The sequence below is a fragment of the Pinus tabuliformis genome, chromosome X (genome assembly GCF_031772625.1).
Source record: "Pinus tabuliformis cultivar Carrire ecotype Pingquan chromosome X, CPIR1, whole genome shotgun sequence".
NCBI lineage: Eukaryota > Viridiplantae > Streptophyta > Pinopsida > Pinales > Pinaceae > Pinus > Pinus tabuliformis.
Genome location: NC_142308.1, coordinates 694,494,325 through 694,520,136, shown reverse-complemented (window position 1 = coordinate 694,520,136; position 25,812 = coordinate 694,494,325). Strand labels below are relative to the sequence as shown.

General features: G+C 38.4%; 1 protein-coding gene across 2 annotated transcripts in view; it reads right to left on the bottom strand.

The window, feature by feature from the left end:
* Nucleotides 1-376: 376 nt before the first annotated feature.
* ATZW10 (centromere/kinetochore protein, putative (ZW10)) overlaps nucleotides 377-25,812 on the bottom strand; it is a 286,264-nt gene continuing 260,828 nt past the window's right edge. For both annotated transcript variants that reach the window (XM_089450059.1, XM_089450060.1), the window contains exons 11-13: nucleotides 1,082-1,240; nucleotides 777-960; nucleotides 377-612 (exon numbers count right to left, since the gene is read on the bottom strand). In XM_089450059.1, coding sequence (XP_089306185.1) covers nucleotides 392-612; nucleotides 777-960; nucleotides 1,082-1,240 — 564 coding nt within the window. In that variant the 3' untranslated portion in view covers nucleotides 377-391. The remainder of the gene's footprint in view (nucleotides 613-776; nucleotides 961-1,081; nucleotides 1,241-25,812) is intronic.

Genomic DNA, 25,812 nt, shown 5'->3' with positions numbered 1-25,812 from the left:
TGTACTAATAGATACCTACATGTAACGATGAGGCAAACAATGCAAGTTCCACGCCTCCAGTGCTTTACTATTTTATCATTAGCACATAGTTTGGAAATGCCCCAGGCACTCTCACATGGTACTATATATGATGTTTCTGATAGTGTTGTTGACTTTTTTTGTCATAAATGAACATTAATAAATTTTGTATTTTCCCCTTCTTAAGCATGTGTTTGGGGAGTCACAACTATTCTTTGCAAATCCTTGTCTAAAAAAGAAATGGAGAGGCACATGTACAACATGGTTTACTAGGAGATCTAAAATCTAAGAATTTAGAAATATAACAGATAAAATAAAGGTCCCTCATCGTCGCACCAGTGGTTAGGACAAATTGAAATATTAAAGAAAATCTTCATTTGACTTCCCACAACATGTGCTTCTGATGTACAGCAGCAATCATAACAAACAAGATAGATAGGCACCTAAATAAAATCACGATGAAGTCAGAAGACAGAGAAACTGGATCGAAGTAATAGTGAAGATTCAATACCTCTAAAGAGGTGAAGCCACTGGCAATCAACTCCCCATTCTCCCATGCTAGTGTAATTGATCTTAATGGCATATCCAAAAGATCTGTAATGCAAACAAAACCAATTTAATGGCTTTGGAAATTAGTTGAAAAGGATAGTGGCATTGGTCACAGGCTATAAGGAGAACCCAAATAACTTCAATGACAAGGATTACATCGGCATTCATTAACTGCAAAATACATTATTACATAGAAACAGAGCACATGCCTGTGATTCGTCTAAGCTTTCGCAATGAAGGGATCAACTTTTCAAGTTGATCCCATGGTATTTCAGAAATTTCTTCTTGTTTTACAACGCCTTCTACAGACTTTTGTACTCCAATATCTTCATCTACGACAGACTTGAGTAGAGAAGACATGTTTTGGAATGCAGTCTTAATCAATTTTTGTAGCTGCAAGAGACCATAATAATGTCAGCCATAGCCACGCTGGTAGCTAGAATGATACAGACCTTTAATTTATTCACAAAAATGTTATACTAAATTTGTCGCGTATAGATTTTAAAAAGAGAACCTGAAAAGTCTCTTCAACAGCCATATCATCTAGCATAAGAATCTCTGAACCAATTCTGGAAAATAAATCTTGCAAAACAGAAAGCAGAATTTTCTTATAAATAGGTGGCTGAAGCAATGGTTGCCAGAGCATTCGGACTTTCTCCATCAACAAGACAACCTGATCAAATTGAATAAATACAGAGTCAGATTTCTGACCAATTCATTTAAAGAATAATATAAATACAAGCGACTAAAGAAACATAAATAAAAATATAAATTTTAAACATAAATCCCTACTAAAAGACTATTCGACTTGATAGGATGATTCATGGACCAAAATCTGTACGACATCCAAATCAGTGACACCACGCCATCAGAAGTTAAAATCAAATGACCACACCTGAAACACAGTTTAGAACATTATGATTATGTGTTTATATCCAAGTGCCAGGTCTTACTACATGCCATACCAGGCAAGTAGTCCACAGTCAATTATAAGTCAGTAAGAAGATACCATCATTACAAGCAGGATGAGGTCGTCAATAATGTAATCATAATGATGTCATCAATGATGTGAGCAGATCGGTCACTGGAAGCTTCTACATAGACAACTACATGTAAGGCAAGTTTTGTCTCAAGGTGAATTCCCATCTTGTACTTTTATAAAAGGAGGTCATGTATAGTGAGACCTATGTCTTGCACATTTGAAAGATGCCATCAGTGTTATTGCTGTGAGAAGGAACTAGAATACAAGACCACTCTCATACAATGTTTCTATTGAAGTAAATCATATAAAATTTTGCCTCTTCATTCACAAACAACTACTCTTGTTTAAAGCAATGAGCAGCATCATTCTTGATGTATATAATATATATAAATTTCTCAAACAAGATTGAGAATTGGAATCACCGACATCGTTTTTCCTACATTGTATCACAGGAATAGAGGTCTTGAAAGCTTCTGACACCTTTTGAGGCAAGAGAAATTCTTGCAATAATATTCCTCAATCTGTTATGGAGGTGTTTTGTTCACCTTCCTAAGAATTTAAGGCAGTGTTGCAGTCATTTAGAAGTGGCCTTGAGGTAACAAGGAAAGACAGCAACAACTAGTGAAAGCCTGCAACAGCAAAGTGGACACAGATAGGCCAGCAGGAGGGCTACAGCAGCAAAGGCAAGTCTGTAGCAACAGCAGGTTGACACAAGAAAAGAATTGTCATAGAAAAGGAAGCTAGACCAAAACCAAGATGGAAGGATTGGAAGTATGAAGTTACATTGTAGGAGCCAGAAAAAGATGCAGAAGCATTTCACATTGCTAGGCCTAATGATCCCATCAAAAATGAGGGATCTGATTACACAAATGGAAATTAAGGTTAAAGAATGATAGCACCAAGAAACCCTGATGACAAATTACTGTACAAATCGCTTTAGCTGTGCCATTCTGATGATAAATTATCAGTCATATATATATGAAAGAGGATTCAATTGCACCTTGAAAAATTCACCATGATAAAATAAATTCTTACACCATAAATTCCTCTGCAGTAAATATCAAATCTGCCCATGATATTTTGAAACCTTGTGCCAATTATCATGCCTCTCCTCATCACGGTCTCATCATGCTCAACTCATTCCAAATTAAAAACGTGTTCATGGTATATAAGTACAACCCATGGTTTTAAGAAACCACGAGTTCATCCATGCTCCATACTTCTTGAATAGGCTGGCCATTCAAAGTTCAGCCTATAAATGTTGCTCTCTCTAACTCCTAAGACATGTCCCTCATAAGAGCAAGAACTGTTGGGTCTGATCAGTACTTTCCCATCCTGGAAAGAAACATATAACCCCTTCTTCTACATCATGGAGACTGGGAGCAAACTTCACTTGAGTTCCGGCAACCAGAATCAAGTTGGAATATCACTGTTCCAACCCCTTTTAACTACATGTTTGGCATCAACACCAAACTCTACATGTAGCTCTAAGTCCCACTCAGTCAGGATGTCGACTTGATCGCATGCTCCTATCATATGCCTTGTGGCTCCACTACCCAACAGCCATGCACCCATTGGTAATGTACATGAGGTATGATAGGAATCAAGTACAAATTCCACCTCAAACTTCCTATCAAACTCCTCTTGACTTATACCGATGCAACTACAACTAGTTGCATGTCCTTTCCCCCTTTCTTCTTTCCAGAGACCATGAAGCATAGTGTCCCAACTTACAAGGAAAACACTTGACTTTAGTCAAGTCCTTCTTCTACAGCTGTGAGGTTGACTCCTCTCCCCTGCTACTCGAACCTTTGCTCCCCATTGCCCGACTGGCAAGAGCAAGGTTCTCATCATCTCCACTCTTTTGTTGTCCTCCAAACAAGGATTTCTCCCTGAGCTCCTTCTAGGTGAAGTCATCCAACAGTCAGTTCCAATCTAGTAGATGTTCTCTTGCTAGAATTCCTATCATAAAAGTAGCCTAGGTTTTGAGAACTTGAGGTTGTCCTTACAAGCTCATCATCTAGCAAGGCTACCTCAATAGCTCCAAAGTCATCTCGATCATTCTAAGTCCTTGTGAGCTATGACGCCATGTTGTCTAATTTAGTCATCTTGGTATTCCTAAGCTTCTCTCTCAACACCATTTTTCGATTTTGATTGTCACTTTGATATAGGCTCATCATTGCAGTTCACATCTAAAAGGCATTATCCTTCCCTGATATGTGAGGGATCACATGATCATTCAACCTGTTGAAAAATGTGTAACTACGTTCAGTCTTCATAAATATGAAATGTACTTTTGATTCTTGTATATTGTAAAATGAAAGAAAAAAATATTATTATTATTTTTGGAGCATGAGTTTCATGCTCTAGGTCTTTTATTTTAGATGTCAAGCACCCATTGAGTGCTTATAGGATTTGTCCTAGGTCAAGAAGTCAAACGAGTCACTATCATAAGTTGAAGACCCTATCAGACACATTGTAACTTGTAAAGAAAATTATTTTTGTCTTTAAAAGTGTCAAAATACCCTTCAAGACCAAAACGGCCTAGCAGCTGGGAAGTCGGCCTATTTTGAGGAGCCACGTCCACCTTTAGAAGCCTATATAAAGGAAGGAACTCGACCTCCTTAGAACACATTCATCACTCACTCATCCAAGTGAAGAAGAAGAGCAAGAAGGGAGCAAAGAAGGAAGAGGATGAAGAAGACTTGTTTCTGGGCTATTTCTCTCTCAAACGTAAGGCTAGGGTTTTTGCTGCTAGACTAGGGTTTTTCTTCTACAGATTCGAACTTGAAGAAAGAAGAGAAAGAAGGTCAACGAAGGCCACATTAGGTCATCCTCAAGCACCAGAAGAAGGACAAATCCAAGCAAAGGTTTGAAGAAGCTTTGGGAGGCCAGAATAAGCTCACACATGTGGCAGCAGCTGCTGCTGGGAGGGCTGAAAATTTCAGACATGTAGTAGAGGCCGAAATTTTGAAGTTGGGGGTCAAAGTTGTGCTACTAGAAGAGATTTGACTGGGTTTGACTTGGACAAAGGAAGCACATCATCCGAAAGGGTTGGACTTGGTCCTGGAGGGTATTGGTCTTGGTCTAGAGGTCTTGGAATTCATCAAATTGAAGAACCTGTAAGAAGAGAAGAGATTTGTTGGTTTTACTCTCCAGTGGAGAGGTTTTGGCCCTGGCTTGCAGCCTACATTCTGTATTCTTGTGTACTATCGTTCTTCTTGTTTTGGTAGTTGTTTGATGATATACAAACATAATAATAAGCTAATAAGTAAGAAAAAGTAAAAAGAGATCACGAGCAATTATCAAGAAAAGAGAAATCATTTTAACTATTGCCCTATAGATTTCTCAACATGGTGTCAGAGCTGAGATTAGCTAAGGGCATTATGAAGATCTCTACTACAGTGAAGAAGTTTCTGAAAAAGTGTTCAAAGGTTAAAAGTCATTTCAAGAAGGGCTTCAAAGAAGTATGGAATCTTCTATTTACTCCAAAGAAGGAAGTGATCAAGACAAAGGACAAAGCACTCTTCTCAGCACTACTGGCACATTTCAAGATGAGAGCATTTAGGTGAGCAATAGTGGAGGATCAAGACATATGACCGACCATCACAAGCAACTAAAAACATTGTCAAAAGGAAAGTCCTCTTACTCTGTAGAGCTTGGTGATAATAAGAGCTATCCTATGAGAGGAATTGGATCAACCTCACTAGACATGGAGAATGGAGGAAATATTCACCTCAACAACATCCTATTTGTTCCAGGTTTGCATACGAATTTACTTTCCATTTCAAGTCTAGAAGATAACAGTGACACAGTGGCTTTCATTGATAGAAGAGTTGTAGCATAGGGTAAAAACTCAAGCATAGAAGATGCTAGAATGACTGGGATTCGTGAAGGAAGACTTTATAGATTGATGACTCCCCTCACTCAAGCTTTGGTTCACATTGAAGTTAGCCCATGTGAACTTTGGCATAGAAGTATTGGTCATCTCCACTACAAAATCTTACCGACACTAAATACCATAGTAAATGGCATCCTAGAACTGAAAGAAGATCATGAAGGAGTTTGCAAGGGATGTGCATTGGGTAAGAACACCAAAAGACCATTTGGAATAGTGCTTCAAGGTCAAAAGAAATCTTGGATCTTATTCATTCAGATGTTTGTGGTCTATGACTCCAAAGCTACTTGGAGGTCATCTATATTATGTCACATTCATAGATGACCGCTCAAGGAAATCTTGGGTTTACTTAATGAAATCCAAGGATGAAGTCTTTACGAAATTTCAAGAATTCAAAGCTGAAGTAGAGAACCTTACAGAAAGGAGAATCAAGAATTTAAGATTTGATAATGGAGGAGAGTATACTTCAAAAGAATTTATAGCCTTCTTTAAGGAGTCTGGGATTAAGAGGGAGATGATAGTCGCATATAATCCCAAACAAAATGGAGTTGCAGAACGAAAGAATCGATCCATTGAAGAAAGTGTAAAAGAAATGCTACATGATCAAGATTTGCCAAAATTCTTGTACGGTGAAGCAATAAACATAGTTGTATACATTCAAAATCGAAGTCCCCACAGGTCACTAAATAGCTTGACTCCTGAAGAAGTATTCACTGGGAAGAAACAAAGCGTGGATCATCTTTGAATTTTTGGTTGTTTTGTCTATATTCATATACCTAAGGACAAGAGAAAGAAGTTGGATCCATCAGGCATGAAGGGAACATTTGTTGGCTACAGTAACTCTTCTAAGGCCTATAGGATCTACATAAAGGAAGGACACCGAATAAAATTCAGTCGAGATGTGATATTTGACGAAAGTATTGCATTCAAGAAATCAAAGGATCTCCCTATGGACTCTAATGGTGAAGACTTTTGGTATTTGAAGAAGAAGTTACAAGGGAGGAAGAAGAATCAAATCATGAAGATGAAAGTCCCAGTGAGCCTATACAACCTGTGGTAATCCCTGAAACTAGAAAGAGACCTAACTGGTTGAAGTCTACACTACTTGATGCAGAAGGTCATGGAGTAGTTCAAGGCACATTCAAGGAAAGCAAGAAGCCCAAACGATATTTTGGGTATGCAACCTATATGACGAAATTGATAGAAGCAAAGCCATCCACCTTTGAAGAAGTTGTCACACACCAAGAATGGAAGGATGCCATGAATGAAGAGTATCAATCGATAATGAAAAATGGAGTTTGGGAGATCGTACCTAGGCCTGAAGACAAATCTGTGGTAACTTCCAAATGGCTCTACAAGATTAAACATGCAACAGATGGAAGTATTGATAAATATAAGAAAAGATTTGTGGCTAGAGGCATCTCTCAAAACGAAGGCATTGATTATGAAGAGACATTTGCTCCGACAGCAAGGTATACAACAATGCGTTCATTGGTCTCTTTGGCAGCATCGATGAGATGGAGCATCCACCAAATGGATGCCAAGACTGCATTCTTGAATGGCACAAATGATGAGGAAGTCTATATAGAGCAACCCTTGGGATTTGAAGTTAAAGATAAAGAGGCATATGTTTGCAGATTGAAGAAGGCATTATATCACCTCAAGCAAGCACCAAGGGCATGGTATGCTAGAATGGATGCATACCTACAAAGATTAGGCTTCAGAATTCTATTGATATGAAACTTTACATTAAGGTTGCGAAGGGACAGCCAGTAATCATTCTTTTATATGTGGATTATCTTCTCTTGACAGGTGCGTTACTTTTTGTAGCATCGGATGTGTTCTAGCCACGAAATTCGGTGGAGGCTAGAATACATGAGATCTCTAAGACCCATAATCATTTCTAGAAATTCCACCTAGAGATGACTTAATTAGATTATTAACCTACTTTTTAATGTTTCCTAAGTCTAAACTTAGGAAACTAGTTGATTAATCAGAATTAATTAAGTCAAGATGAGAATAGTCTAAAAACTCACACAGATCGACCTCAAGATGATCCTAGCCATTGATTAAGATTTAATCTTGGTCGTTGGAGTCCCATCATAGGATTATAAGAAGAAGTCGATGGGCACTTGGAGAAGATACACCAGAGAGTTCGATTTCCTTGGTAGATCGATTTCCAGACAACAACAGCAATTGTCGGAAAGCCAGAGACTGAAGCAAAGTCAGTGAGGGGCAGAGACAGTGATCTGAAGGAAGTTTTCCATATCCTAAGAGGTTGCAGCAAGAGGCTTAATTATTCCTAGTGAGGCAACGCAGAGGACTACGTAGTTGCTTCAGAAGAGCAATTCGATTGGCAAGAGGAAAAATCAATTTAACTTCCAGAGGTCGAAAAAGTCTTCCAAAGCGCCAAAGAATCAGTTTCCTCAAAAGACAAACAAAACGACTTCATCAGAGACAGTTTTGGGCTTAGATGTCCAAGGGTCTGCGCAAGCACTGCGCAGACGCTGACGCAGATGGTCCAGGAGGACGCGTTTTCTAAGGGAAAGTTGTGTCGGGGTGGCCTGTGGAAGAAGTGTAATTCCCTTAAATAATTTTGGCCATATTTTCTTGTTGTTTGGATTGCCAGTTGGGCATCCATAGATTGTACTCAAATTTCACTGTTGCTTAATAATAAAAACCCTCACTATTGCACCAATTTTCCCAAGTTGGGTTTTTCCGAGGACAATTGTCAAAATAACGGTGTCATTTTTAAGTGTGTGTGCTAGATTTTCTCAGTTTCCAATGCTATTTTCTTCCGCAGTTTTATTTGAGAAGATTGCAATGTGATTTATTCAGTATTTACCATAGCAAATAAATTGTTATATTAATTAACAATTAGAAGAATAATTTCCAGTTGTTGCAAGAGGATTTCAGCTTTGAAATTTTCACAAGTTGTGGAAGGTTGAATTGAAGAATGTAAGAAACATCTAGAAGCGGAATTTGACATGAAGGATCTAGGGATGATGCACTACTATTTGGGACAAGAAGTCTGGCAAGGATCTGATGATATCTATCTAGGTCAAGGGAAGTATGTGATCAAAATGTTGAAGAGGTTTGACATGATGGATTGCAAACCTGATCACAAATTTGAAAAGACTAAGGAGCTATGAATCGAGCATTATGGATCCTTCCAGGTATAGACAATTGATTGGGATGTACTTGATGAATACGCGACCAAATATATGTTTTGCAGTAAATGTTCTCAGTCAATTCCAAGTGGAGCCGAAGCAGGATCATTGGATAGCAATAAAACATATACTGAGATATCTACAAGGAACAATCCACTACTGCATGAAATATGATACGAGGAATGATTTCCACTTGATTGGATATATAGATTTCGACTGGGGAGGAAGTTACCAGGATTGTACATGAACCGCAAAAACGCTCAGGACGGGGATTGTCACTCTGATGCCCACCCACTCCATTCTAGTTGTCTCCTAACAACAGGCTATGGGGGATAGTCCCTATTAATGAGATGAAGGAGAACAAGTTGGAAACCAACTTCTTTGGGAGACACGGATGAGTGGCCTAGCCAATTGGCAAAATCCGAACAAGATAATTGATTAAATTAGATTTTAAAGTATGAAACCAGTGCCTTAATGGAGTCACAAATTCTTTCTTATAATAAATTGGAACCCAATGACCGGATGGACACCCGTTGTTTAAGATGATTAACTAACCTGAATGATATGCAAACCTATGACCTATGTGTGATGCAGAGATCTTGGTTATTTTTAGTTAAATTCCTAATCTAGATGTAACCTTCCCTTAACTATTTTGAAGTTGGGCTCCAAGGTAGGTTGTGGGAAAGAGGCCAACAGGAAGCAGGCTAGGGCCTGATTAGCGATACCTTTTATTGTGCTCCTATCACCCGATGTCTCCGGCACTGTAGAGATTGTGGCCCTGATGACTACAAGGTCACCGTGTTAACCACCGAAGAGTTGTCGAGGCCCCTCAAGCCAACTGAGAAGGGTTGTCCTATGTCTATCAACCTAACTTATGCTAAGAGGTAAATTATTAGTGCAATCTAGACTTAGTATGCTAATGCAAGAGATTATGAGTGAGATTTGTCTTGAGTTAAGATTGTTTGAGTTATTTAAGTACTTAGTGAGAATCTTCTTATAGCACGAGTACTCAACAATATTAAAATGACAATCCTTAAACGAGACAAGTGTAAACTTCAACAATATTCCACAAGATGCTTAGTCAATTAAATCAACTTATCCACTTATTGATCAAGATGCCAATCACAGTTCAACAAGATTATACGTGATAATGCCAAAGAGATGTGAAACTTAAATTCTCAAGAAACCAACAATGTTAGTCACTTTAATCATGTAAATGCTAGGAACAAGTAACAAGATATGAAAACACTTAGGCACTTTATGTTCCAATGATCCTTTTTATGAGCAGTAAGTGACTAATATGACAGCAGTAAACAATTTATGACAGCAGTAAATAAATGCTACTTCAATGATGCCTATGCTTACTCAATGCTGCAAAATGTGCCCAATTGCCAAGTAAACTGAGAAATCAGATGTATTAGGGCCTTTAAGGTATGTTTTCAGCGAATTTTTCAGATCTGAAATATTTATAACAGCAGTAAATAAATCGCAGATCAACAAGCTAATGAGGCCCAAGACAATGCCCAAGATGTCCAAAAATAGTAAAATTTCGCCAAACTTGAAAAAATCAATTTTTGGAGCTATTTAGAGGATGTGATTCAGAAATTTCAGAACTGATATGTTTATTACAACAGTGCAACAGTGACAAATCAGCAACCCAACAATACTTAAGACAATCCCTAATATATCCAAAAATAGTAAAATTTTGCTGAAAATTGAAAATTTGAAATTTTTGGCCCTCTTTAAGTGTTTGATTCAGAAAATTTTGCAGACTTGATTCAGCAATTTACGCAGAAAATTCCAGCAAGCGAAAAATTAGATCTAGGCCAACTTCAAGATGCTCAAGTGACCAAAACTTGTAAAAATTTAGATTTTGCAATTCTGAGTGATTTTGACCATTTAAAATGTGATTTTAGGGATTAAAGATTATTGATTTGACTGTTGTAGTAAAACTGAAGCAAAACAAGGGTTTAGAGGTCAAACCCTAGGCCCAAGGCCTTGGAGATCTCGTAGTTGAAATTCTTTGAAACTTTGGCATCAAATTGCCACTTGAAAAATATGAATTTTGAGATCTTAAGCCTGCAAAACCGCCAAGTATTTAGCCTTAGAACTTGATATTAGGGTTCCAGATCAATTTAGGGCACAAGAGGCCAAGAAAAGGGAGAGTAAGGCTAAGGATGACAAATTTGTGGGGATTAAAGCATTGGGATGATAGATAAAGGCCCAAAGATGAAGGATATGGCCACAAAGGGCCAATGCTATGCCTAATGAGGCTAGCATTGGGGATGAAGAGGGCTTAGAGACCTATGGCCTATGGCCTAAAGGCCAAAAAAGGGAGAGTCGCAAGCCCTTAGAGGGTTGCAGCTTAGGGAAAGAGGGAGAAAAGGCTGAGGAAGGAGGCTGAGGGAGGACAGAGGAGGGAGGAAGGCCTAGCGGAGGCACCAAGGGAGGAGGAACGCTGAAAAGAGAGGGAGCAAAGGAGGATGAAGGGTCGAGAGGGTCGAGGGGAGTTGGACGGAGGGAGGCCGAGGGGACGGAGGGCCCAGGAGAAGAGGAGGAACGAGGCCGAGGCCTCAAAACCCCACGACAAGGCCAAAAAATGGCCCTAAACCAAGACGAAGAGGGCAGAAGGAGGGACATTGAGGCTTAGGAGGGAGAAACCGAGGCTAGCAGCCTTGAAAAGTTTGAAACCCTTGTTCAAAAATTTTATGCTTCAACTCTTTGATTTTCCGAAAATTTCTCCGTGGGAAATCCTGCAAAAACTTCCAAGAGATTACATTCTACCCTCAAAGGCCTAGATCTAGTTCTTCTCCCACTTGATTTCTTGATCCAACCTGCAAAATAAAAAATAAAATCACCAAAACCCCAAATATATACAAAATAAATCTAAAAACCTCAACCCAAGTTAGAAGAATAATTTACAAATAAAATAACAAAATTGTTTACAAATTATACAAAGGTTTTTTCAAAATAGATTTTGAGAAAATAATTTTTTATGATATTTTTTCTTTGAAAGAATGGCTAAAGCGCTTCAAAAAGATTCATGCTCACTATAGCTCTAGCAAAGATTCAATCCACCATATAAAAGGTAAATATCCAAGCAAAGTAACCCTTGCCCACAATCTGTGAACTTGGAGACCAAGGGTTGAGTACCTGCAAACACTATGTATTATCTTAAAATAATAATATAAAGCACCACATAAGAAGCTCGTAGTCAAGACATACCACTGATAAGCGAATAAGAACACCACAAGTTGCACCCGAAAGTCTTTTATTATAGTAGAAAAAATAGTTCCCAGCGGGACAATAGTTTACAAAATGCTTCAGCAGCAATTCTAGCCAAAGATCAAGATGACTAGAGACTAACCCGACTCTTTAATTTATAGATGAATCCTCCAAATGGAAAAATAATGGCTAGTTTCTTTGATCCTTGTCAAAATAATCTTGGTCGTTGATAAACACTTCAAGATCTTTTAATCTTGGCCCTTAATTTTTTTTATCTGAGGAATTTTCGAATTTATCATTTAATTCCTTTTTAATTAGCTCAAAATTAATTATTTTGAGCTAATTGCCTCAGAATTTTGAGTTTGACTTAACCACCAAGGTCCAAGCGTCCAAATTTTCTTGAAATATACAAATTCCCTTGGTGGAGGACCTTTAAAATTTAACTCTTTTAAGACCCACGAATTTTTTCATTTGGAGAATTTATTTTCCTAAGAATTTAGTTTGACTCTAATTAATTAATTTTCTGACTTACTATTTAATTTTATTTTGCCAAAAAAATTAATTAATTTACACGAGATTTAATTATTTTTCCAACCCTTTAATGCATAAGATTTTTCATTTACAAGACTCAAAGAGGTTGTACACATTTGGCTTAGACCCTTTAGACACATAACCCATCTGCGACACAATATGATATAGTAAACCAAGTGATTTGTAATAGAATAATTTGGCCAGTTAGCTTAAAGTATTCCCAAAAAAATTCTACATCAGACTCGACTAAAAACACTAGAACTCACCTAATAATTCGACAATAAATTTCACCCTAACTTTGGGGTTTACGCTGGAGGTAAAAAACTCTTCTAATTAGCCTTGTCTAAAAACACGAGTAATCAACGAGATTAAAAAACCTCTTAGGATGGAAGTCGTCATCAAATTATAGGCCTACCTAGGTTGTTGCATAGACTCAAGGTTTTACTAAGATCATTTACAATATACAACTTGCAGAATGGGATGACCATGACACATTGACTGCAGACATGTGATCTGATCCTTGTTGAAAAACTTGGTACTTCCGCTTCGCTGGAACTTTGGCAATTTGAGTGCAACAAGATCTTCCATGATCTCATGGATGGGCAGAAAGCAAGACACAGTTGCTTTGAGTAGTGTTGAGGTTGAATACATTGCAACCTGTGAAGTAAGCAGAGAAGTTGTCTTGTTGAGGAAGTTGTTGTCTAACTTATTCAAAGGACCAATGGACCCTATAGTGATACATTGTGATAACACCAATTATATAAGATTGTTTGAAGACCCAGAGTTTCATGGAAAGACAAAGCATATAAACAACAAGTATCGGTACACTCAGAAGCTAGTACAACATGGTGTATTGTAGCTATGGTATATCTCCACTGATGAACACGTAGCTGATATTTTGACAAAATCTCTTCCTAACAAGAAGCTTATGTATTTGAGAGACAAGCTTGGTTTAGTTGATATATCCTCCCTGGTTGAGAGGGAGGGATAGGCACATCATTCTTGTCTTCACTTGGGAAGAAAGAATGGAGGATTGGGTAAGCATCTGGCATCTGATACTTTTTGAGGATGTGAGAGGGCATCCAAGATAAGAGTAGCGGTAGAGGACCGATATTCTTTGAGGATTGGCTATCCAGGATAAGAATAGTTTTGGTGGAACATATTATGAGAGTACCCAGGTGAGCTATGTTCCGAGAGAGACAATGATGATGGTGTCTATAAATCATTGGTCTCACCAGCATTGTGATATGATCTTGTGGAGAGATAGAGTTGTTAGTGAAGGCCTTGCTATATGATAATGTTGGTTGTTATGATGTTAAACAAATGGGTTACCAATCTGACTCTTCTTATGAGATATCTTCAGATTGAGAATGTCCATGTACCATTTACGAATACCTCCCTAGTTAAGAGTTAGTGTTGAAAAACGTGTAACTAGGTTCAGCCTTCATAACTATGAAATGTACTTTTGATTCTTGTATATTGTAAAATGAAAGAAAAAAAAAATGTTATTATTATTATTGGAGCATGAGTTTCATGCTCGAGGTCTTCTATTTTAGAGTTCAAACACCCATTGAGTGCTTTTAGGATTTGTCCTAGGTCAAGAAGTCAAAAGAGTCATTGTCATAAGTTGAAGACCCTATCAGGCACATTGTAGCTTGTAAAGAAAATTAATTTTGCCTTTAAAAGTGTCAAAAAACCCTTCAATACCAAGTCAGTCTGGCAGCCTGGAAGTCGGCCTATTTTGAGGAGCCACGTCCACCTTTAGAAGCCTATATAAAGGAGGGAACTCGACCTCCTTGGAACACATTCATCACTTACTCATCCAAGTGAAGAAGAAGAGCAAGAAGGAAGCGAAGAAGGAAGAGGACGAAGAAGATTTCTTTCTGGGCTCTTTCTCTCTCCCACATAAGGCTAGGGTTTCTGCTGTTGGACTAGGGTTTTTCTTCTGCAAGTTGGTCTTGAAGAAAGAAGAGAAATAAGGTTAGTGAAGGTCACATTAGATCATCCTCAAGCACCAGAAGAAGGAGAAATCCAAGCGAAGGTTTGAAGAAGCCTTAGGAGGTCAGAATAAGCTCACACGTGTGGCAGCAGCTGCTGCTGGGAGGGCAGAAAATTTCAGACCTACAGTAGAGGCCTTAATTTTGACGTTGCGGGTCAAAGTTGTGTTGTTGGAAGAGATTTGACTGGGTTTGACTTGGACAAAGGAAGCACATCATTCAGAAGGGTTGGACTTGATCTTGGAGGGTATTGGTCTTGGCCTAGAGGTCTTTGAATTCATCAAAGTGAAGGATCTATAAGACGATAAGAGATTTGCAGGTTTTCCTCTCAAGTGGAAAGGTTTTGGCCCTGGCTTGCAACCTACATTTTGTGTTCTTGTGTACTATTGTTCTTCTTGTTTTGGTAGTTGTTTGATAATAATCAAACATAATAATAAGCAAATATGAAAGAAAAAGTAAAAAGGGTTCACAAGTAGTTATAAAGAAAAAAGAAATCATTCTAACTATTTCCCTATATATTTCTCAACACAACCCATCCATGATGATATATCTTTCTTTCACATCTTTCAACTCATGAACTTCCAAAGTTATAACATATAAAGGAGCTATAATCTTGGTGGTTGCAAACTCTCATAGGTTGTTCTCCTTAAGAACCAGCGCTATACTCTCCTTCTTAGACTGAAGTTGTAGACCCCATCTAACCTATCCTCGAACCTCAAGCCAGTTAATGCCATCAGAAAATCACTGAAGACTTCTACCATGCCTTGATTGATATAGTCTTCGTCTCTATCTCTAAAGGCTAACCTCTGCCAATCATGCTAGATGCATTATGTAACCCATTTTTGGTACTATCCTTCGTACCCTATCAAACCTACTTGCTACACATAAAATTTGTGTCCCTTGGAATCCTACAGCTTGTCTCGTCTTTATAACTCAGACCCTATACCCACTCGCAACTTGCCTGTTCATGTCACCCGAAGCTTACCTGTTTGTGGAACCTGCAGCCTCTTCCGGCTATTGTCCACTATTACCGACTCCTGACGGCAACTGGATCTCCTGTGACTTGCACCTTTCCCTAGCCACAATTGCATTTGTTGCAATCTAGTCTCCTCGTGTTTGTGTCCACCCTGTCATCAATTTGTCTCGAATCCGTCGATGCAAACTTCTCAGTGGTTGGGTGCAGCTAACTTATAGGCCCTGTTGACCACTACGTGTCAACTACCCATAGCAGTACACCCCATTTTTTCGAAAAAGGGATAGCACCTGATCAACGTGTCTGTGCCATTCGACTATCATCATCAACCTGATCATGTTATATTGTAAACCCAGTCTGCATGTGTAAATTGTAAATAATCTCAGCAAATCTGTATCATGTCTGTAATTGCCTAGGTAAACCTAATCTTCTAGTGATGATCTACGTTCCGCAAGGTTTTTTGTCTCACTGGTCCATGATCGGCAAAGTTTTCCTTTAGCCTAACCCCAAAGCCGGAATGGATTTTGTCATCAGAATCTTAGGGGAGTCCTAGTGTGCTAGATCGAGTCTATGTAAAAGTGATTTGGGAATAATCCTAACCATTTGGTTAGGTTATTTTATTACAAATTGCTTGATCTGCTAGATTATGTTTGTGTCGCAGAACTGGGTAGTCTATGAGGGTCTATGTCAAATGGGTTTTCCCCCTTGAGATGTAAAAATGTAAAAACCATGATGTAAAGTGTCTTGAGGGTTAGAAAATAGTTAATCCCCTCATAGGTCTTAGGCCCTAGGTAAAATTCCCAAAGCCTAAGTTCGAGAGTCCATTTAAAAAAATAAAAATAAAAATAAATTAAAAATAAAAAATAAAACATATATAATAAAACAAAAAAAAAATAGCCCCAAGGGATAGCTCAAATGGTCGAGTTCTCGTTGCTAAGCACTTTCCTAGTTGGGAGGTCACGGGGTCAAATCTCCTCGACGCCCTCGGGGTTAGGCCTGTTATGGCCGACGGGCAGATCCCTTCGGGTGGAACTGCCCCGCTTCTTTACCGTGGATGTAGCGGCCACTCAGTGACCGTGAACCACAGCTTAAAAAATAAAAAAATAAAAACAAAAAATAAAAAATAAAAAAATAATAATAAAAATAAAATAAAATAATAATAAGTCAAAGTTTTAAGGAAATAAATGCAAAATTTTAATTTTTAATATATTAAAATGCATTTAATTTAAAATTTGTGAAATTTCCTCAACATTTAAAATTTCGACGGATGAGATAAAAGAGATTTTGATCCTCATCGATGGTCAAGATCTCTTTGACATGGATCACTCGAACTAGCCTTCCTTCCACAGCTTCCAACAACAAAATTCGACCTTCCAGCAACTTCGACCCCAGCAACAATTTCTGCAACTCCAACCAAGCAGCTTCAGCAACTTCGACCTAGCAGCTTCACGGCTTCGACCTTGATGCAACTTCAGCAGCTTTGACCTAGAAGCTTCACAGCTTCGATCTAGAGCCAGCTTCACAGTTTCAACATTGCAGCTTCACAACTTCGACCTTGCAGCTTCACAGCTTCAACCTTGCAGCATCACAGCTTCGACCTTGCAGCTTCACAGCTTCGATCTTTCAGCTTTACAGCTTTGATGCAGCTTCAAAATTTTGTCTAACCCCGAAAGAATAGAAACCCTAACGAAAGAGAGAGAGAGAGACCCAAAAACTTTGATCTTTATCTTCTTCTTCTTCTTCAACCTTTTCCAAGTTCTATCTTGAGGAGATCGAACTTTCTTGAGTGAGTATACAAATGAGGCCGAATTCCTTCTTATTTATAGGCTTGTGAGGGGTATGAATTGCTATCTTGAAGTCGACTTGTCCCTACATGTAGGCCGACTTGATCTTTGTGCCATGACGAGGTCTTGGAGGGTCTATTGACTCTATTTTGACTTAATAATTTTTTCTTTACAATATGTAACAACCTCAAATGGGTCTTCAATACATGACAATGACTCAATTGACTTTATGACAAACCTAGAAGCAATCAATGGATGCTTGACCTAAAAATAAATTTCTTGTGAGCATGAAACCCATGCCTCAAGAATACAAATAATAAATTTATTTTTCTCTTTTCATTAAATACATAAAATCACAATTACATGTCATTATGAAGACAGAAACTAGTCACATATTTCAATAGCTAAAGAATACAAATAATAAATTTATTTCTCTCTTTTCATTAAATACATAAAATCATAATTACATATGTCATTATGAAGACTGGACCTAGTTACATATTTTACCAACTAAGAAGTACGTCACTCCATAAAAGACACCTCCCCATAACTCTATCTACTTCTTGCTTCTTTTTTTTAACAACTAGCTTTATGAAAGGTTGTGCTCCACGTCTGATTCATGGAACAAAAAATGATGACCTCCCACTCCCAGTAACATCAGCAGGTGACGTTGTGGAGCCCCTCCCACTTGTTGAAAAATGTGTAACTAGGTTCAATCTTCAGAAATATGAAATGTACTTTTTGATTCTCGTAAATTGTAAGATGAAAGAAAATTATTATTATTATTTTTGGAGCATGGGTTTCATGCTCAAGGTCTTTTATTTTATAGGTCAAGCACCCATTGAGTGCTTTTAGGGTTTATCCTCGATCAAGAAGTCAAAAGAGTCATTGTCATAACTTGAGGACCCCTTCGAGCACATTGTAACTTGTAAAGAAAATTATTTTGTCTTTAAAAGTGTCAAAATACCCTTCACGACCAAGTCAGCCTAAAATGAGGAGCCATGTCCACCTCGACGAGCCTATATAAACTAGGAAACTCGACCTCCTCGAAGCACACATCTCACTCATTCAAATGAAGGAAGAGGAAGAACTGTTGGAAAATGTAACTATGTTCGGTCTTCAATAATGTACTTGAGTCATCATGTAATGTACTTGTCAAAAGAATAAAGAGAAGAATTTTTATTTTATTATTGTGACTTATTAGAGTATGGGTTTCATGCTTGGGTCACCATGTTTTAGGTCAAAGTCCCCATTGAGTACTTCTAGGATTTATTATGAGTCTATAGAATTATGCACATTTAAAAGGACCCTTCTTGAGCTTTTGAATCATATAAAAAGGCTTAGTATTGAGTCAAATATGAATTATGGAACCTCTACACCATGTCGGCCCAAGGCAAGATCAAGTCGGCCTAAGACCCTATTCGACCCCACAAAAAGCCTATAAAAGGAATGACATCGAATTCATTTGGAGCATCACTTCTCATCAAATTCAAATTCTCTCTACTAGGCAGAAGTGCAAAAATCTTGTTACTGGGCAGTAGTGCGAACTGGGTAGCTGGGAAAGTTTGTTGTCGTGAAGCTGACATGAATGTAACTTTGGGTGAGTCTAAGGAGTCGAGGAAAATCGAAATTTTGGTGGTGGTCTCTCTCTGTTTCGTGCTCTAGATTGGGAGATCGAAGTCTTCCAAGTTAGACTATTGTCAGAAGTTGTTCGCTGCTACAAGTTGTTGCATAGCCAAGGTTGCTGGGAAGAGGTCAATCTTATGGACACTGACTTGGTGTGAAGGGAATGTCTGGTCAAGGTCTAGGGTGAAGAGTCTCAAATAATACTATTGAAAGGAAGAATTACTTTGACTAGATTTTCCCCTCAAGGGAGGTTTTGCCCTGCCATGTGCCTACGTCTTATATCCATTGTTTTATGTGTTGTTTCTTTTGGTAATTGCTTGATGCACTAAAGAAATAAGATATAAAGAATCGTAATAATAAGAAACATCAAAAGTCATTATCAAGATCGACAAAATCTTTACTGCCTTTCTGATTTTCCAACAAGAAGAAGGCAACAAAGAAGGAAAAGAGTGAAGAAGACTTGGTTTTGGACTATCTGTCTCTCACACATGGGAAGGAAGGCTAAGGTCTTTGCAGCAGATCTAGGGTTTTCCTCTACAAGTTCAGGCTTGAAGAAGGGAAGGAAAGAAGGTCAAGCAAAGGCACAAGAAGTCATCCTCAAGCTCCAGAAGTCAGAGAAAGCCAAGCGAAGGTCTAAGGAAGCCTTGGAAGGCTAAAATGAAGCTCACATGTGTGGCAGCAGCAACTACAAGATGGCTGAAAATTTCAGGTCTGCAGTGGAGGCCGAAATTCTGCAGCTGGAGGTCGAAGTTGTGCTACTGGAAGAGATTTGACTAGGTCTGAATTGTTCAAGGAAAGCACATCATTCAGAAAGGTTGGACTTGGTCTTGGAGGGTATTGATCTTCGTCTAGGTCTTGGAATTCGTCAATTGAAGAATCTATAAGGAAGACAAGATATTTGCGGGTTTTCCTCTCGATTGGAGAGGTTTTGGCCCTGACTTGTAGCCTATATTTTGTGTTCTTGCTCTTCTTGTTTTGGTAGTTCTTTGATGATATACAAACATAATAATAAGTAAAGAAGTTAATAAGTAAGAAAAAGTTAAAATACATCACAAGAAGTTATCAAGAAAAGAGAAATCACTCTAATCATTGCCCTATAGATTTCTCAACATGGTATCAGAGCTAAGGTTGGCTAAGGGCATTATGAAGATCTCTACTACATTAAAGAAGTTCCTCAAGAAGTGTTCAAAGGTAGCAAGCCATCTCAAGAAGGGTATCAAGGAAGCATGGAATCTTCTATTTACTCCAAAGAAGGAAGTGACCAAGACAAAGGATGAAGGACTCTTCTCGGCACTCACTGGCACATTTCAAGATGAGAACATTTGGGTGATCAATAGTGGTGCATCAAGACACATGACTAGTCATCACAAGCAACTAAAGACATTATCAAAAGGAAAATCTTCTTACTTCGTAGAACTTGGAGATAATAAGAGCTATCCTGTAAGAGGAATTGGATCAACCTCAATAGAGCTGGAGAATGGAGGCAATATTCATCTCAACAACATCCTATTTGTTCCAAGTTTGCATAAGAACTTACTCTCCATTTCAAGTCTAGAAGATAAAGGTGATAGAGTGGCTTTCATTGATGGAAAAGTTGTAGTATGGAGTAAGAACTCAAGCATAGAAAATGCTAGAGTAATTGGCATTCGTGAAGGAAGACTTTACAGGTTGATATCTCCTCTTGCTCAAGCTTTGGTTCACATTGAAATCAGCCCATGTGAACTTTGGCATAGAAGATTTGGACATCTCCATTTCAAAATCCTTCCAACTCTAAGTTCAATAGTAAATGGAATCCCCAAACTAAAAGAAGATCATGAACGAGTGTGCAAAGGATGTGACTTGCGTAAGAACGCCAAGAGACCATTTCGAAACAGTGCTTCACGATCAAAAGAAATCTTGGATCTTATTCATTCCGATGTTCGTGGTCCTATGACTCCTAAATCAATTGAAGGTCATCTATATTATGTCACATTTATAGATGATCATTCAAGGAAGACTTGGGTTTACTTATTGAAATCCAAGCATGAAGTATTTACAAAATTTCAAGAATTCAAAACTAAAGTAGAGAACCTTATAGAAAGAAGAATCAAGATATTAAGATTTGATAATGTAGGAGAATATACATCCAAGGATATCATAGCTTTCTATAAGGAGTCTAGAATTAAGAGGGAGTTGATAGTCCCATATAATCCCGAACAAAATGGAGTTGCAGAATGAAAGAATCGACCCATTGAAGAAAGTGTAAAATCAATGTTACATGATCAAGACTTCCCAAAATTTTTGTGGGGTGAGGCTACAAAGGCAGTTGTATACATACAAAATCTAAGTCCCCATAGGTCTCTAGATAACAAAACTCCAAAAGAGATGTTCACTAGGAAGAAACCAACCATAGATCATCTTCGAATTTTTTGTTGTCCTATCTATATACATATACCTAAGGATAAAAGAAAGAAGTTGGATCCATCTGGCATGAAGGGAACATTTGTGGGCTACAGTAACTCTTCTAAGGCCTATAAGATCTACATAAAGGAAGGACACCGAATAGAAGTCAATCGAGATGAGATATTTTATGAAAGTATTGCATTCAAGAAATCAAAGGATCTCCCTATGGACTCTGATGATGAAGAACTTCCGGTATTCGAAGAAGTCACTATGGAAAAAGAAGAATCAAACCATGAAGATGAAGGTCCCTGGGAACCAATACAACTTGTGGTAATTCCCGAAACCAGAAAAAGACCTAACTAGTTCAAGTCTACACTTGTAGATGCAGAAGGTCATAAAGCAGCTCAAGGTACATTCAGGGAAAGAAAGAAGCCCAAACAATATTCTAGGTATGTAGCCTACATGACAAAACAAATTGAAGCAGAGCCATCCACTTTTGAAGAAGTTGTCAATCACCAAGGATGGAAGGATGCTATGAATGAAGAATATCAATCTATAAAAAAAATTGATGGGAGTTCGTACCTGCGCCTAAAGACAAATATGTGGTAACTTCCAAATGGATCTACGAGATCAAACATGCGGAAAATGGAAGTATTGACAAGTATAAAGCAAAATTTGTGGCTAGGGGCTTCTCTCAACAGGAAGGCATCGACTATGAACTTTGAAGAGGCATTTGCTTCGACAACAAGGTATACAACTATACGTTCATTGGTCTCTTTAGCAGCATCAATGGGATGGAACATCTACCAAATGGATGTCAAGATTGCATTCTTGAATGGCACAATCAATGAGGAAGTCTATATAGAACAACCCTTGGGATTTGAAGTTAAAGATAGAAAGGCATATGTTTGCAGATTGAAGAAGGCATTATATGGCCTCAAGTAAGAACTAAAGGCATGGTATGCTAGGATGGATGCATACCTACAAATATTAAGTGTTATATACCTAGGGGGGATAATATGGGGTACAAAGGGAGGTACCCAAGGTAATAATGTAATAATGGGATGGCCCATAGTAATAAATAAGGTGGTTAACCCATAACATGTAAGGGACCACAAGTAGTTAGTAATAATGTAATGGGCCCATGGTATTAGTTCGATGGTATGAGGAACCATGGTAATGACCCATGGTATTGTATGTATGAGGCCTATATAGAGGCTAGAGGCTCCACATGGAGAAGTGTCAAGGAATATTGTATGAACAGGCATATGGCTTGTGGAGTGTTCTCCTTCCTAAAGGAGTGAATGTATGGTGTTGCCTTACCTTAAGGGTTTGATCAATAAGAAACATTTCGATCTATATTCGATCTTGTTATTCTTGGGTTTGTTTTCAATGTCTTATATTTTCAGATCAGATCTATAACAAGTGGTATCAGAGCAGTTTCTTGGGCAAAAGTGGAGAATTTTTTTTTATTTTTTGGAGGAACTTTCTGGGGCGGCAAGTTTGCAGATCAGATTTGTATGTTTTGTTGCAAAATCTGCAAAATCTAATTATAGATCCGGATTCTTTGTGAAAAATAGCCGATTTCAAAAAAAAAATCAGCGGAATCGGAGTCCGGATGAAGGAGATATCGCTGATCTAAAAATCAGTGGTGTTGCAGATATTTTTTGGGGCAGCGAGTTTGCGGCGCAAATCTGGACGTCCTAGTGCAAGATCTACAAAATCTAATTGCAGATCGGGAATTTTTGTGAAAAAATACACAATTTCAAAAAAAAAATCAGTCGAATCGGAGTCCGGATGAGGGAGATATCGTTGATTTAAAATCAGCTCTTTTTCAGAATTTGTGGTGACGGCGGGAGATTTGCAGCGCAGATCTGAAATTACAGAGCCTAGATCGGGATTTCTATCACATGAGAAGATGCAAAATGGTTGTTTCATTTCTGAAAACAGGTCAGAATAGGGATTCTGAGCAATATTGATGGAATTGTGGCCATTTCAAATTTTCGCAACTTTTTTTTTTTTTTTTTTTTTGTGGCGGGCCTAGATCAGAATTTGAGGGACTTGTATAAATTTGATGGCTCTCATCTAGCCAAATGGCTAGCACAAATGGAGAAATATTTCAAATTGAATTACATCTATGATGATGCGACTCAGCTAAGTGTGGGAAAAATGTACTTGGACCACGAAAGATGGCAATGGTGGCAGTGTCATCAAAAATGCCATCCAAGGACAACTACTTGGGAGATGTTCGCAAAAACTATTTGTGACCACTTTGACCATAAATCTAATCTTGTGGATAAGCTCACACAGACAGACACACAGCCTAGCAAAGATTTTATTTTTACAGGAAAGAAGGAAACCAAGCAACCTAAAGGGTTATTTTCTGCTGGTATCTCCTTATTGCAGGTTCATGGATTGATTCAGAAGGAGAAGATCATTGTTTCTATAAATCCTAGTTGCAAGCATAATTTTATCAATGTTAATTTGGCAAAAAAATTGCAAGTTCCAACAAAACACATTGAAAACACACAGGTGGATGATGAGGATGTTCAAGTGTATAAGGATTTGAAGATTTCTATGGATAAGTATGTGTTGCATGGTGATTTTTATACTTCAGAGATGGATAATATGGATGTTGTTTTGGGATATTCTTGGATGGAATCTGTGGGTACTATCAATATTAATGTGCAGAAGAAATTCCTGAAGCTCTGGTATAAAAAGAAGAAAATTACATTACAGGATATTTCCATCAATAAACAGGTAGAGTACATGGAGGCTGAAGCCGAAGATGTTCCAAGGACTGACATATCAAATGATGAGCCAGTGATGATCGACAATCAAACACAAACAGAGGCTGAAGCAGAAAAGGTTACAGGTGCTGATACATCAGATGAGGGCTCAGTGGTTGAAGTAATATTGAAAGATAAGACACCACAACATGCACCAGATAACAGTCAAGCTCCAATAAGGGGTGAATTAAAGAAAAAAACACTGTGGGTTAAAACCTCAACATATTACCACCCACATCACCCCGCAAGACAACAACCAAGAAGATGGCAACCAATTAGCCACAAGGACAACAACCCCCGCATGACAGATAGAGAGGAACGAAGATCCACCTACTACACATCAACACAAAAGCGCTGCGACGGTCAACTTCCATCTCAAGCGAGCGAGGCACCAGCGAGATCGAGGGTTAACCTTTCTCTTGGATGGCTAGATGCACGTGCATGGTACCAGTGGAATACACTTTTGAGCAGATCTTATTATTTGTGTTCTTCCCATGTTTCGGGGACGAAACATGCTAAGGGAGGTGGAATGTTATATACCTAGGGGGGATAATATGGGGTACAAAGGGAGGTACCCAAGGTAATAATGTAATAATGGGATGGCCCATAGTAATAAATAAGGTGGTTAACCCATAACATGTAAGGGACCACAAGTAGTTAGTAATAATGTAATGGGCCCATGGTATTAGTTCGATGGTATGAGGGAACCATGGTAATGACCCATGGTATTGTATGTATGAGGCCTATATAGAGGCTAGAGACTCCACATGGACTTGTGGAGTGTTCTCCTTCCTAAAGGAGTGAATGTATCCTGTTGCCCTACCTTAAGGGTTTGATCAATAAGAAACATTTCGATTTATATTCGATCTTGTTATTCTTGGGTTTATTTGCATTGCCTTATATTTTCAGATCAAATCTATAACAAGTGGTATCATAGCTATAACATTAAGCTTCACCAAGAGTTTTGTTGAACCAAACCTTTATATTAAGGTTGTGAAGGGAAAGCCAGTAATAATTCTTTTGTATGTGGATGATCTTCTCTTGACAGGTGTAGAAGGTTGAATGTAAGAATGTAAGAAGCATCTAGCAATAGAATTTGACATGAAAGATCTAGGGTTGATGCACTGCTATTTGGGAATGAAACTCTGGCAAGGCCCTAATGAAATCTATCTAGGTCAAGGAAAGTATGTGATCAAGATGTTGAAGAGGTTTGACATTGTAGTTTTTGGTAGCATCGGATGTGATCTAGCCATGAAAATTGGTGGAGAGGCTAAGGCACGTGATTTCTAAAGAATCCAGAAACAGTTTGGTGAAATTCCACCCGGATTGTATTTATTAAAATAATTAATATAATTAATTGGGTTCCTAAGTCTAAACTTAGGAAAATTAATATATTAATGAGTATTAATCAAAATATGGGTGAGAATGATCTAGAAGGCGGATCAAATCATGTTTTAATCTTAGTCGTTGATTAGAAACTTAATCTCGATCATTGAAGTCTCAACGAGAAAAGTATAAGAAGGAGGCTTGGGGTTCATTTAGAAATACACACGGAGAGAACGAATTGATCTGGAGTTCAATTTCTAAGGCTAGGAAGCTGAGAAATTCGAACTAGGTGATCAGTTGCAGCAGAGGGGCAAGGATAGTTCGGGAGTACTGACAAAGAGGCGGAGAGAAGCTTATGGAGGCAGCGCAGTAGCCAGGAAGACTGACGTTGGGCCAATCTGGACCCACGCAGGCCTGACGCAGAGTCAGAAGGGCCAGTGCAAAAGCTGAACCTGCCCTCCACGCAGAAAGTTATAACTATCGAGGAACTGCCGGAACAGCTGGGAACGTTGACGCAGTAGGCAGAAGAGACAACGCAAAGCCTGTAGGGCAAACACAAGGC